Source organism: Passer domesticus, chromosome Z, assembly GCF_036417665.1.
Source record: "Passer domesticus isolate bPasDom1 chromosome Z, bPasDom1.hap1, whole genome shotgun sequence".
NCBI classification, from domain to species: Eukaryota; Metazoa; Chordata; class Aves; order Passeriformes; family Passeridae; genus Passer; species Passer domesticus.
In genome coordinates, this window is record NC_087512.1 from 66,396,905 (window position 1) to 66,409,085 (window position 12,181).

At 37.6% G+C, this 12,181-nt stretch overlaps 1 protein-coding gene across 1 annotated transcript in view; it reads left to right on the forward strand.

Moving 5' to 3' along the window:
- The window catches only part of SNX24 (sorting nexin 24), an 87,895-nt gene that overhangs the window by 47,821 nt on the left and 27,893 nt on the right, over window positions 1–12,181 (forward strand). The window contains exon 3 of the mRNA XM_064405651.1: window positions 4,260–4,364. Within this exon, the coding sequence (XP_064261721.1) occupies window positions 4,260–4,364 (105 nt within the window). The remainder of the gene's footprint in view (window positions 1–4,259; window positions 4,365–12,181) is intronic.

Consider the following 12,181-nt stretch of genomic DNA (forward strand, 5'->3'; position numbering starts at 1 on the left):
TGTCACAAGTAGAAGGAACCATCAGGATTAATACTCCATCCTACCTAGCAAAAAAGCAAAAAAGAGTGAGGACAGAATCTTTACAGTTAATAGCACTGAGACTTTTCCTATAGATTTATGCATTTATTTTATTTTAAGAGTTGGGGCTGGGAGCTTTTGAGGGCTGGCACACGCCACAGCTGATGCCCAGTCCTGCTTTAGCCATGTTCCAAGGCACCTTCCAACATCACTGATGTGGTGCTGGGCTCTTGTTTACTGGAGAGGCCTTGGGTGTCCCTTTTCCTTCTCTTCAGGAGTTGCTGAGACCCTTCAGGGTAGCATTTACTCTGCCTTCTGGAAGTGGCAGCCCTGGGCACAGCCTTCCCTGACTCAGCCTGGGGCTCTTCTTGCTCTGTAGAATGGCAGTGGGAGCTGGAGGCTGGCTGCCAGGATCTCCACCAGCAGCAGTGGAGGAGCTGGTCTTTCTGCTGTTGTATTGCACAGCAAACACACACACACTGCTGTATGAATGTCACTATGCAGTTTTGGAGGGACACCCTCAGCATCCAGCCCAGCAGCTCTGCATTCACCCTCTGTTTGGTTGTGATGGAGTCTTCCACCATGGCTCATCCAACACTGTTGCCAAGTATCTCCATCCCTGATGGATCCATGGTTGCAGTGTCTGGAGGAGCACAGCATGGTCCTGAAAGCAGTTCAGTGAGCACACAGAGGCTGGATGCCACCCACAGGACACTTGAGCACTCCTTCTTGAAGCCCACCTTTGTGGTGCTCCAGGATGATGGAGGTCCTGAGCAGCTGGATGTCCCAGAGCCACTCCCACCTGGTGGATGACTCATGTCATAGGGGGTGTGGTGACATGCTCCAAGCAGTCATCGTCCAGCTGAAATGATTGCAAGACTGACAGTATCCTCCTCTTGCAGAGAGGGTACTTGGGCTTGTCCTCAGCCCATCGCAGGATGGACAGGTAGCAGAACTGGTGGAGGGTCCACATCACATAACTGGCATACTCCCAGCTGTCCAGAGAGATGGGACAGCAGGTCTAACTTCACTGTAATTTCTGGAGCTGCACAATTACTCCATGTAAAAGTCATGGATAAGTCTGCAGTCTCACTCTCAGTACAAGTGTCTTCTTGTACACCATTTTCATTGCAATAACTTCTTTTGCAGAGATTATAACACCAGAAAAACCATAAATGATGCCCCGTTTCTCTCTCTGCAAAAATAGCAGCAAAATAAACAAATCTGAAAAACAGGTATTCTAACCAGGCACTTTGCACCACACTTCAATTTGTTGTGTGTTCTCATTCACTTGCTCTTTATATTACTCTGCAAATGGGTTGAGGCTTTTCCTTATTTGTTCCCTGCACAGATGCAAAACACGTAGCATATTTTGGCAACAATATACATTTTTAATAAGTCTTATTTTTTGAAGTAGTAAAATTTTGGTTAATGTTGTTGAACAGCTCATGCTCTGAACCTTAGTGCTTTCAGTGTTACAGAAATCCTAGAGAAAGTATTTGCATCAGTTTGCTATCAGCATGCCAATATGGTATTTAGCTTCCTCTCTTCCCCTTTAATTTAAAATGTTTGTTTCATTCTAAATTCCTGTGAGTACATGGCAATTGGAAAGGTCTCTTTGGACTTGCTGCATATTCAAGGTGCCCTTAGTGTTGGACAGGAGAAACAAAAGTTCTGTAGAGAACACCTATGGTGGAAAATGGACCTAGAGGCTGATGAGGAGATTGTGCCTTTTGCTGGGAAACAGCATGCCTCACTGGCATTGTGGGGAGGGAGGAGGACTGTTACTTATACAAGACATTATTAATTCATCAGAATGCCAATCAATGTTTTGATTAATTATATTTTTTAAACAAAGCTGTTTCCAAGAACATGTCTGGATTTCTGTCTTGGGTTCAATCTTTCATAGATTCCAGTTGTGTAAAAGAGTAAAGCCCCACTTCCTGTGTAATCTGGCTATAGTGGAAAAGGTTTAAAATATTTTCAAGACTTCCATGTTACACCAGGAGTACAATTTATTCTTTTCACAGAAACAACCCACAGATGTTGGCTTCTATGAAACAGTTTGCATAGACTGTTATACTTTGCCCTGATTATGAACAGCAAACCTTGCCTGTCAGGCTATGCACCATTCCCATTACAGTATTATATATATCTGAACAAAAGTTTTATTATTCTCATGTGGAAAGCTTTTTTAGCAAGAATTAAATTATTTCTAGGTGTATAACATAGTTTAAAATACAACCATTTGTTCATATTTATTCCCAAATATCTTTTTATACTTCTTTCCCTATATCTTAATAAATTTTGGTAGTTCTTTTTAAATACAATAATGCTAGAAGGTCACAGTGTTAAAACTACTGCAGTGAAATTTGAAAAAATCTGAAGTGTAAAACATCTTGTTTTTGTCTGTAATTTTAGAATAACAAGTGTATACATAATATTGTGTTTTCACAATTGGACAAAAAACTCTTTACTTGATAATGTTCACCATCTTTAAGTCTTTCAGGAAGTAGAGACTGCAGTATGTCAATAGGCCTTAGGGCAGTGTTACAGACAGGAAGTTACTATGGACAATAATAGTCCTCAGATAAATATGTTTTGTTATGTGTTGGGACAAGTCTGAAGCAATACAGCTAATGCATACAGAGTTTTGCTTAACATTCCTTGACATTGTTATTTATAGCATAGCATATATGACTGGATTATTGTAAGCATAAGAAAATGGGCTTTTAATATATCTTTTGTATGTCTATATAATGTTGGCTTTATACTTAACAACTGGTATCTATGCCAGCACATTAAATACTTGAGGTTTGGATGTTTTGTATGTAACAGGGCCACAGAGCACCAGGGGATTGTTAATCATCAGCTGAGTTACCAGCCACGGAGTATTTATCTTGTAAGCAGCTAGGTCTTGGTGGACGCTTGCATAGTTTCAGATTTCATCTGGAGCATTCTCCTCATTTGTGGCTCACTTGCAGGTACTGCCATAGTTTGCAACAGCAGTGACCGTACTTTCTTCAACATTCCCAATCAATTTAGAGGGAAAAACAGAGGGTGGTATTCTGTTTTTAAGATCAGTTAGTAAATGTAGGTGGGTTTGGACTTTTACTTTCGAGTTGGTTTTTTTTTCACTTTACGTTTACTTGTCATTTAGCACTGTTAAGAAATAAGGAAGTTGCAAAATGTTTCCAGAGCAAGTGAGGTTTCCCGGCTGCAGCTTCGAGACCTGTGATTGCAGAGACATTGATACGTTGCCACTGCTTTTTCCTATAGTGACATCCCAGCCAGCTCAAAGATGAAATGTAAATTCTGAGTCTCCCATGGGTATGCATGTCAAAGTCAATTTTGAGTTTCTTTCCCTGCGTTCTTTGCTTCAGATTTACTCAGAGGCAATATCCAACAGAAAATGCCACCTTCTATTAAAATGCAGTGGAGTCTATTTCAGTTATTGTTTTTCCTCTGTAGTTTTGAGGAAAACATTAATATTTTTTGATTTTAAAAAATATGTTGCTTCATCAAGAGGATTTTTTAGTGTTGTCAGGTTGCATGTTTTTGTCTATCTATATACAGTCATATGTATGCATATATAAATATATATATGTATGTGTGTGTATATAGATCTATACAGATACACGTTATATATAGATCTATGTAGATACATGTATAAGGTTTCCTGTGGGAATCTTTAGAGGAACAGTTGCGGAGCTGTCTTTGAAATATAATCAGTGACAATCTTGCTATTTCTTTGTGTAAGATATTAAACACAGACTGTCAGCCTGTTGGTACACTTTGAGAGCGTCAATATTTCACTGTCTTGATTGCCAGCTCTCTAGAGGAATGGTTAGCACTCCTCCCTGTACTTTTCACACCTGTTCATAATTGCCTAAGTCTGGAGTTAAAAGCCACCATTGTGTATTCACTGCACTTAGCAAGGTAATTTCTGATTATGTAGTGGTAATGTTGTGAGGTATTGTCCCAGTTAGACTAGTGGGAAAATCCAATTTCAAATATTCTCATGTAGTGGTTGCCATTTTATTTTCAGGCTATTAGTCACAAAAAATTTTTAGTAGGGTTGCTCTTTACTGTCCAGGGCAACTGGAAGTGAAGATTTTTAACTGGATTCTGTTAGTATGACAGCTGCTATATTTCAGGGAGATGATTGTAATTAACTTAATTTCCATGCTGTTGTCCTTAATGTATAGGTTTTTTGTTGTTTTTTTTTTTTTTTCTTGCAGCTCAAGAAGTTCATAAGAACACCAGAAATCCCTTCAAAGCACGTGAGAAACTGGGTCCCCAAGGTGCTGGAGCAGCGACGACAAGGCTTGGAGCTGTACTTGCAGGTGTGTCTCCTTGCAGCCCGCTGAAAGTAAAAGCAGCATTCTATTTCCACAGCATTAGAAAGTATGAAGTGTGGTGTTTTACTGATAGGCAATTTTAGAAGTGATCTTTATATTTACCAGCAGCAGGGATTTCTGTTCACTGAGCAGAACTACCAGCTAGAAATCCAGACTGTTTTGCATTTCTTTTCCTGATTTTCCCAAAGGCTGCTCATTGACTTTGGTGAACCTTCATTTTCTTCTGGCTAAAATGGGGAAGATAATGTTATTCTTTCTAAAGTTGTTTGAACTATACTGATCAAAAGTGTTGCAGAAGCACTATAAGGAGGCTTTATTTAGCTCACCTCTATGTAGACAGACTAGGGAAGCATCAGCTCATCAAATTCATATCACTCTGCTATACATGCCTGTATGTTAATTCTTCCTCTAGCTGAAATAGGCACCTGTCATCTCATATTAATCTCAGTTGGTTTGGACCTTTGCCTTAAGTCTTAGGTTTTACCTAGATGGGTCATGATTTTGATAAAGACAGTAAAAGGAGTCTTCAGGAATGATGCAGTTGTATAGACATCTAAATATATCAGGAATAAATCCCATTCATTTTTAATAAATGGAATTTCTGTTGTCATCATGATTACTTAAAAAAATGTCCTCTGGTGTATGTTCACAGCTGTTTCTCTGGTGGCAAAGACAGATTAAGCTGTTCCTCTAAACATGTTCCCAGTTCATTGCACTTTCAGCTACAGTAATGCAAGTGCTGTTTTGCTGAAGGTGTTCATAGAAATAATGTGTTAAAACATAATTGTTTTGGGAGGAAGGCAAGAATAACAGTCTTCTATTTTTACTCACATCAGCCACTTGCAGTGAATTTTTGGTTTTTCTGATTTCCATACAACTTTCTTTTGGACATAATCACTACAGAAGGCACATGTACCAGTTAGTCTGAAGCAGCTGATTTCGTTAAAAAGGTAGAGAGGTAATCTGGTTATCACTTTTAATTGCTGATAAACTGTAAAAGAACATCTCCCCCTACTGGAAGAGTTAGTCAGTTCTTGTTCTTTTGCAGACTTGCCCGTTTAATTAACTCTTCCTCTATTCTGTTGCTGTTGGATGTCATAGGAACATGCAATGGGTTAGGTTGGAAAGGACTGCTGGGCGTCATCTGTTTAAAACATAAAAAGCCTCTAAGTTATATCCATACTAATGTGCATACTAATTTAAACAAGTTAATACTTTTTTCAAAGTAATTAATTTCTGTTTCCACTAGTAGAAAGCAGAATTAATCATCAGTGAAAATTTAACTTTTAAGACAACTAGAGCCTGGTTCTAGACAATGAAAATTTTGTAGTAAAGCATTTCAGTTATGAGAGATTTTTTAATAGTGCCAAGCATTTGCCAAAGCACAGTGCAGAAATATACTACTGTTTCAGAAGACAGTAGTATATTTCTACAGTAGTGATCAGTTTTTTATTTTACACCATGTAAAATATTGCAAACATGTTTTCAGATGGTACTACTGACAGTTTATCTGTAGGAGTTGTTTGGCTACTGCTGTGACTAGTCACGGGTGGTGCTTGTGGCCAGACATTTATGTAGCAGATAAAATTCTGTGGAGACATTCCAGTCATTAATTGTTTTGTGTAAAACCAGCCAAAACCATATACAAATACTGAGCTCTTACACAGATGTAATGTTCTGTGATTTTGTTTTAGCATGCCGTGCAGATGGCCATTGAATACAGAGGTGTACCTGACAAGGTCTAACCATATTGAGTTCTTAAGATAATTTTACCTACGTAGTTTTTAACTGTAATTAAATGCAGATAAAAATATTGACATGAAATGAGGGTAGTAGAATCAGTCTCTACTAAGGAGTAAAGAAAGCATGACATTCCTCTAAGACAGAAGGTGCTGCAGTTGCCAGGACCTTGTTGCTTTTTGTGACCTTTTCATGATGAAACCGCCCTTTCAGCACAGATGTTTCTAGGAGTGGATGGACAGGAGCTCATAAACAATTCATTATATCTTTCTGAAGAGCAACAAAATTACAAATAAATGCAGTATTATTAAATTGTGGGCTACAAAGAGTATTTATTTATTATTTTTTAATGTATCAGTGGCCACTGGCAGCTAATTATCATAAGACTGTTTATTTTACTGCTGTTTTTGAAAGGTTGGGTCAGAAATTTTCTTGTTATAGTAGACCAGTTTTAATGGAATTTTGAAAGAATGATTTATCTTACACTGTTTTTAAGACTTTCATATTTTACAAGTTTGACTGGAATGTGCTACTTCTGTTTTTTATACTGTGAAACAATTGACTAGAACACTAATATGCTTAGTAATTCAACTGCATGTATAATAATATTTACAGAGTCCTTGTGAATACTGAGAACAATCAACTGACTGACAAGAGGAAAGAAGGATTATGTTTAATTTATTAATGAGGAAACAGCTGCAAAGATTAGCAAATGACAGATTGTGGCCCCAAACATTCAAGCAAATGAGTATGAATAAATAAGCTATTGCTACTCTGCTTATAATGGTAAATGTCCCTGTGCATAAGCTACAGCACAAAGCACTTAAGGCTGAGCTGATTTAGTTTTTGCTAAATAAGAAGATCACAGAATCACAGAATAAACTGAATTGGAAGGGACCCACAAGGATCATCAAGTCCAACTCCTGGCACTGCACAGCAGAGCCCACACCCCATGTGCCCAAGAGCATGGTCCAAACACTTCTTGAGCTGGTGCTGTGACCTGAGGAGCCTGTCAGTGCCCAGCCACCCTCTGGGTGGAGAACTTTTCCTGATATCCAGCCTAAACCTTCCTTGACACAACTTCAGGCCATTTCCTTGGGTCCTGTCACTGTCACCACAGAAAAAAGATCAGTGCCTGGATCTCCTCTTCCCCTCCTAAGGATGTTGAAAATGAGGCCTCCCCTTGGTCTCCTTTAAATCTCAAAACACCTGTTACTGCCAGTAGAAGAGCACTTAACCAGCTTTTACTACCTTATGGTGGCCATCCACTAGGTAACATTATAGTTAGTTACTTGTATATCTGAGCTTGTAGCTTGCAGTGTAGCAGAGGAGGATCCAGGTGGTTTTGGTTTTAAGTTTGTGAAATAAACCACTGGGTTACCCTATTGCTCACAAAAATCTCTCTTGATAGGAGTTTTAGTCTGCAGTTAGATTTGGACTTAATATTTATTTATGGTGAGAAATATCTTCTCTTGATGAGCTTCATGAGTAGCTTTGTGTTGAAGAAAGGTAGAAGATGAGGATTTTAAGCAGCTGGTAGTATAGGGTGCCTATAATTTGAGAAGGGCTGCCAAAAGGATCTGCCCTGTACTATGACTCCTCATAGTAATGAATGTAGATAAATGTATTTGCTTTGAAGTACCAGAGGGTGAAGGTAAATGTGGAAGATGATGAAGCAGGCTGATAACCAGCATTGCAGCTTCTGGTTGGTGTTTGCTTGGTTTGGGTTTTTTTCATCCATTGTCCAGTCTTGGACTGACTGTTATCACAAAGCAATACAGAAATATAATTTGGTTTGTATGTGTATTTAAATAAGATATGAGTCACTTGAAGACTCCCTCTTCCACAGTTTTTACTGTGTGAGTTCAGTAAGTAATTTTGTAGATGGACCAAGTGAACAGGTAGTTGGGGTCTCATTTTGAACGTTGAGGGGTGACACTGAAGGACCTTATCTGACTGGCTATCAGAGCAGTTGCAGCTGCTTTCATTCAGATCAGTATTTGTTCCAAACACATTTGATATTATATACTATTGGAGGAGCAGTTTTTACACAGCTTATTTCCTGTGAATTGGTAATGGGGAAGAATTTGATCTAGCCACCTGCTCATTTGGAGTTAGGTCATATCCTTGTCCCAGTAAGCTGACACTGGATGTTATTGCCATCCAGTCTGTCTTCCCCAGGGACTTGCCCTTTGACAGGTCTGCCTTTTAAAGTTCAATGGAATAGATATTTTCAACCCCCTTGGGCTAAAGAAATCTCATCATTTGCTGATATCATCAGTCCAACAAGATAACAAGCATCGTTAACAGAATTCACTTTGAAGTGGCACCCACACCTCAGCATGAGACTAGCTGCTGCTAGTCTTCACTGAAATAATTTACTTATAGGGAGAGATTTTGAAGGAGGCCCATATTTTTTTATTAGTTTCAGGATACTAACTCATTTCATGTGGTCTGGGTGACCTGAAGAAATTCTTCTTGTGACTAGCAAGGCTCTAATATAAAACAGAGAGTTGTAGACCTTCTGAAGTGTTCTGTATCTCTGTAGGGTCTCTACATACATACATCTCTAACCAGAGTTAATATGCAGAGCTAATATTTCTCTCTTGGCTGAGGTCAAGAAAACATACTTGCCTTTTATTTATTCTTCAACTTTTTACAAAGAGAACACTCCTGATTCCTGGAGATAAGATTGGTTAAAGTGCTCCTTGGCTGTGAGACATGAAGACTTGATGAACCTCAACATTCCAGTAGTTTCAGGAATCCAAATCTTAAAAATGAATTATGCATTTATGAAACTGGACTAGAGACTTGTTTTCCATTTAAGGAAATAATCTGGAGATCTGAGAAGCACTTTGACCTATATTTCAGTATTCTTCAGAATGCAATTCTCTTTAAAAATATTTTAACTACCAATCCTTCCTGAAAAACATAAGTAAAACCATATCTGTTATGGTTTTTCTCTTAAGAAATTAAAATCCAATTCTATACTCCTTAGCTGTCTTACTTTCCAGCAGGGTGCAGTTAGGAAAACAGTGGATGTAATAATGTAATGAATAATGTGCAGTTGCTTTATGAGTAAGCTCATCAGAAACATAAAGAAGAAAAGCACACATTATTATATTGCCTTTTTTTTACTCTTTTTGCAACTGCAAAAAATGAGGACGAATTAGCTATTTCTGTAGTTAGTTAGCCTGCAGGGGACAAACTGTCAATATAGAAAATTTGGCTCAAGGTGTCTTTTCTTCATGGGCCACTATGATTTTCTTTAATTACTTCAATAAGCATTGATACAAAATTCCTTGTGGTAAAGTTTAAATAAGTAAATAACCTTTCCTGACTGGATAGTGGGTATGAACAAAATTTTGTACTATTTTCTTTTCTCAGGGATTTTAATCAAATTATGAAGAAGAAAGTTTTCCATCACCTCGTGAGGAGTTTCATTAGTTCTTCACTGCTTAACTGATTCAATTTCTGTTGACCTCTTGCTATTCTATCAAGAAGGAATAGGAATTCAGCCATTTATAAGTTTGTCTGTTGTCAAGAAGACTGGACAGATCTCTGCTCTAAAATGAGGCATCTAGGCTCCTGATTCCAGTGTGCATGTATTCCACATAGTGTGTTTGCTAGAGCTTTGCCTTTCAGTAGCCAAAATAGCCTTTTCTGTAGCTGCAGCTGAAATCCTGCTTCAGAACTCTGGAGTAGGAGTAGGATCAGAAAAGAAAATAAATTTACTTGGGTAAAAGAGATGCTTGGTGATGTCCATTGTTTTCTCTTCTCTCTGAAGTAGAGGTAAAAATGGTCCCATAGTAATACATAAAAGTTATCTGAGCTCTCTTAAGCAGAACAAAAATGAGGACTTCGTATAAAGAGAAGACGACCTTGATTGTGGCTTAGGCTGATGTGTACCTCTAGGATCAGGTGTAATCTGTAAGTGCTTTCTAAGTGGAACAGTTTTTGATGATACATATGTAATATCTGTAGAGAAGACTGATGCCATTGGAGATGTTTAGAATTATTGAGATCTCTGTGTGTATTACGTGTGCTTTTATGGGACATTTCATTGCCTTTGCGCAATAAAAATGAATCAAATTGCTTACTATTTAATTATGGAAATGCAGTGGCAAAATGATCTTAGAAATATTCAATTCAACTATTTAAATTTTATTTCTGTGCAGTTCACATTCATCACATTTATCTATTCTGTCCATGTTCATTCATCACACTTATCCATTCATTACAATTTTTCTTCCTTTATATTTTCAAAAATCCATCCCGTATCAAGCATTTAATTGTTCCCACATACCTGTGTACCTTCACCAAAGGGTGTTGTGAACACAAAATTTCGAGTTAGTTCAGTTGGAAGGCTGGAAAGGTATATGAAAGGATAGCCTATATCAAGCATAGAAGGTCCTCTAGTTGGAGATAACTTTTGAAGCTGATTTTGTTTTGAAGAAAAATGTCTTATACGGTAGTCGTGCACATTTATACTCTTCCTTGGTGTCCATTTATAGCCATTTTGGGATATAGGATACACTACAGGTAAATGGATCTTTGGTCTGAAGCAATGACTTTTCTTATATAATCCTTACAGCAGTCAAAAAAAAAGACATGCTTCTGTTTCAGCTTGTTGTTACATTTGTTTAAACATTAACATGTTTTCAAGAATGAACCCTGTAAATATCATGACCGCTATCTAAAAAGAAAAAGGAGTTAATTATGTGGTTGAGAAGACATATTTGAATAATTGAGATGTACCTGTAGAGATAGATAGATAGATAGATAGATAGATAGATAGATAGATAGATAGATAGATAGATAATGAAAAGGCATGCAGGTGATATGACTGTGCAAAGCCACTTGTAAAGGCTTTTTCAGGCCAAATGCTTTACACATGGTAGGTAATTGGTTATATACTTAAAAGCTGAATTCAGAGGTTGAAATTTTAAGCTATAAAAGTTTTGTGCAAAATGTGGGCTTTTTTTTTCTTCTCCACCTTATTCTGTGTGTGCCTAACCTGTGGGGTTTTTTCCTTACTAGGCTTCTGCTTAACCATTCCCCGTGTCTGAGAGCAGGAGTGGATAGAAATTTCTTTGACTTCTTGTATCTTTCATTAGGCACAACAAAGGTTTCTGCAGAGGCAGTCCTTCCCTTTGTCCTAGGTACACATTCACTATTGAGATCTATTTCTAACTAATTTAAGATCAAATTGGCTTATTTGCAGAAAAAAAAATTCCCATCAAGTCCAGAACAGATGCTTATCTTCCTGATTGCTGTTTCTGGATACCAGTTTTAGTTTAAATGCAGGAGAATATGCTGAGAAGAAAGAGTCTAGCATTATAAAGTTGCAAAAAAAAAGTTGGATGCAGTGAAATAAGATTTAAGTAATGTTTTGCTGGAAAGTCTGTTGATTCACCCACATCTATTAATCACATTGAAAATTCTCTCCATTGTTCCAAAATTATTCAGTGTCTTCCATCTCTAACTCCATTTAGTGTGCAGTAATCAAGGCTGAACAGCTCCTGTAAGGAGTTCGAAAAGCAATGGTATGATAAGTATAAAAAGACAAAATGTTCTTTGTCCTCATTAAAGATTGTGAGCAGAGTGTTAAATAATATTAATGGCTGGGATTGTCAGTACTTAACAGTACTTTCCTAGTACAAGTGATTTTATTGATCAATACAGTCTCAATGTAACAGGGCAGATTATTCTACTGATTTTATCGAAACCTTAACTAAGTTTGTTAGTGTACCACATATCCTTAAATAGATCTAGATGATGATGTAGATTAAGAAAAGCAGACCACCATCCATCTTTTTTTGATCGGTTAATAACTTAAATCCATCATTGCTGTGACCAGCTTTTTTAAGATTCTGTTGTGCATACGTGTTTCTAAGATACATAGCTGGGTTTCATGGCTGTGGATTTTAAAGGAGTGTGCCTGACACATGCAGGATTGCATATTTTTTAAGAGGAAGCAGAAAGCCAAAGAAAACAGGGAAGCAAAATAATTCTGTAGATAATTTAAAGGAGACCATTTATTAAGTGTCTGTCTGCAGAGA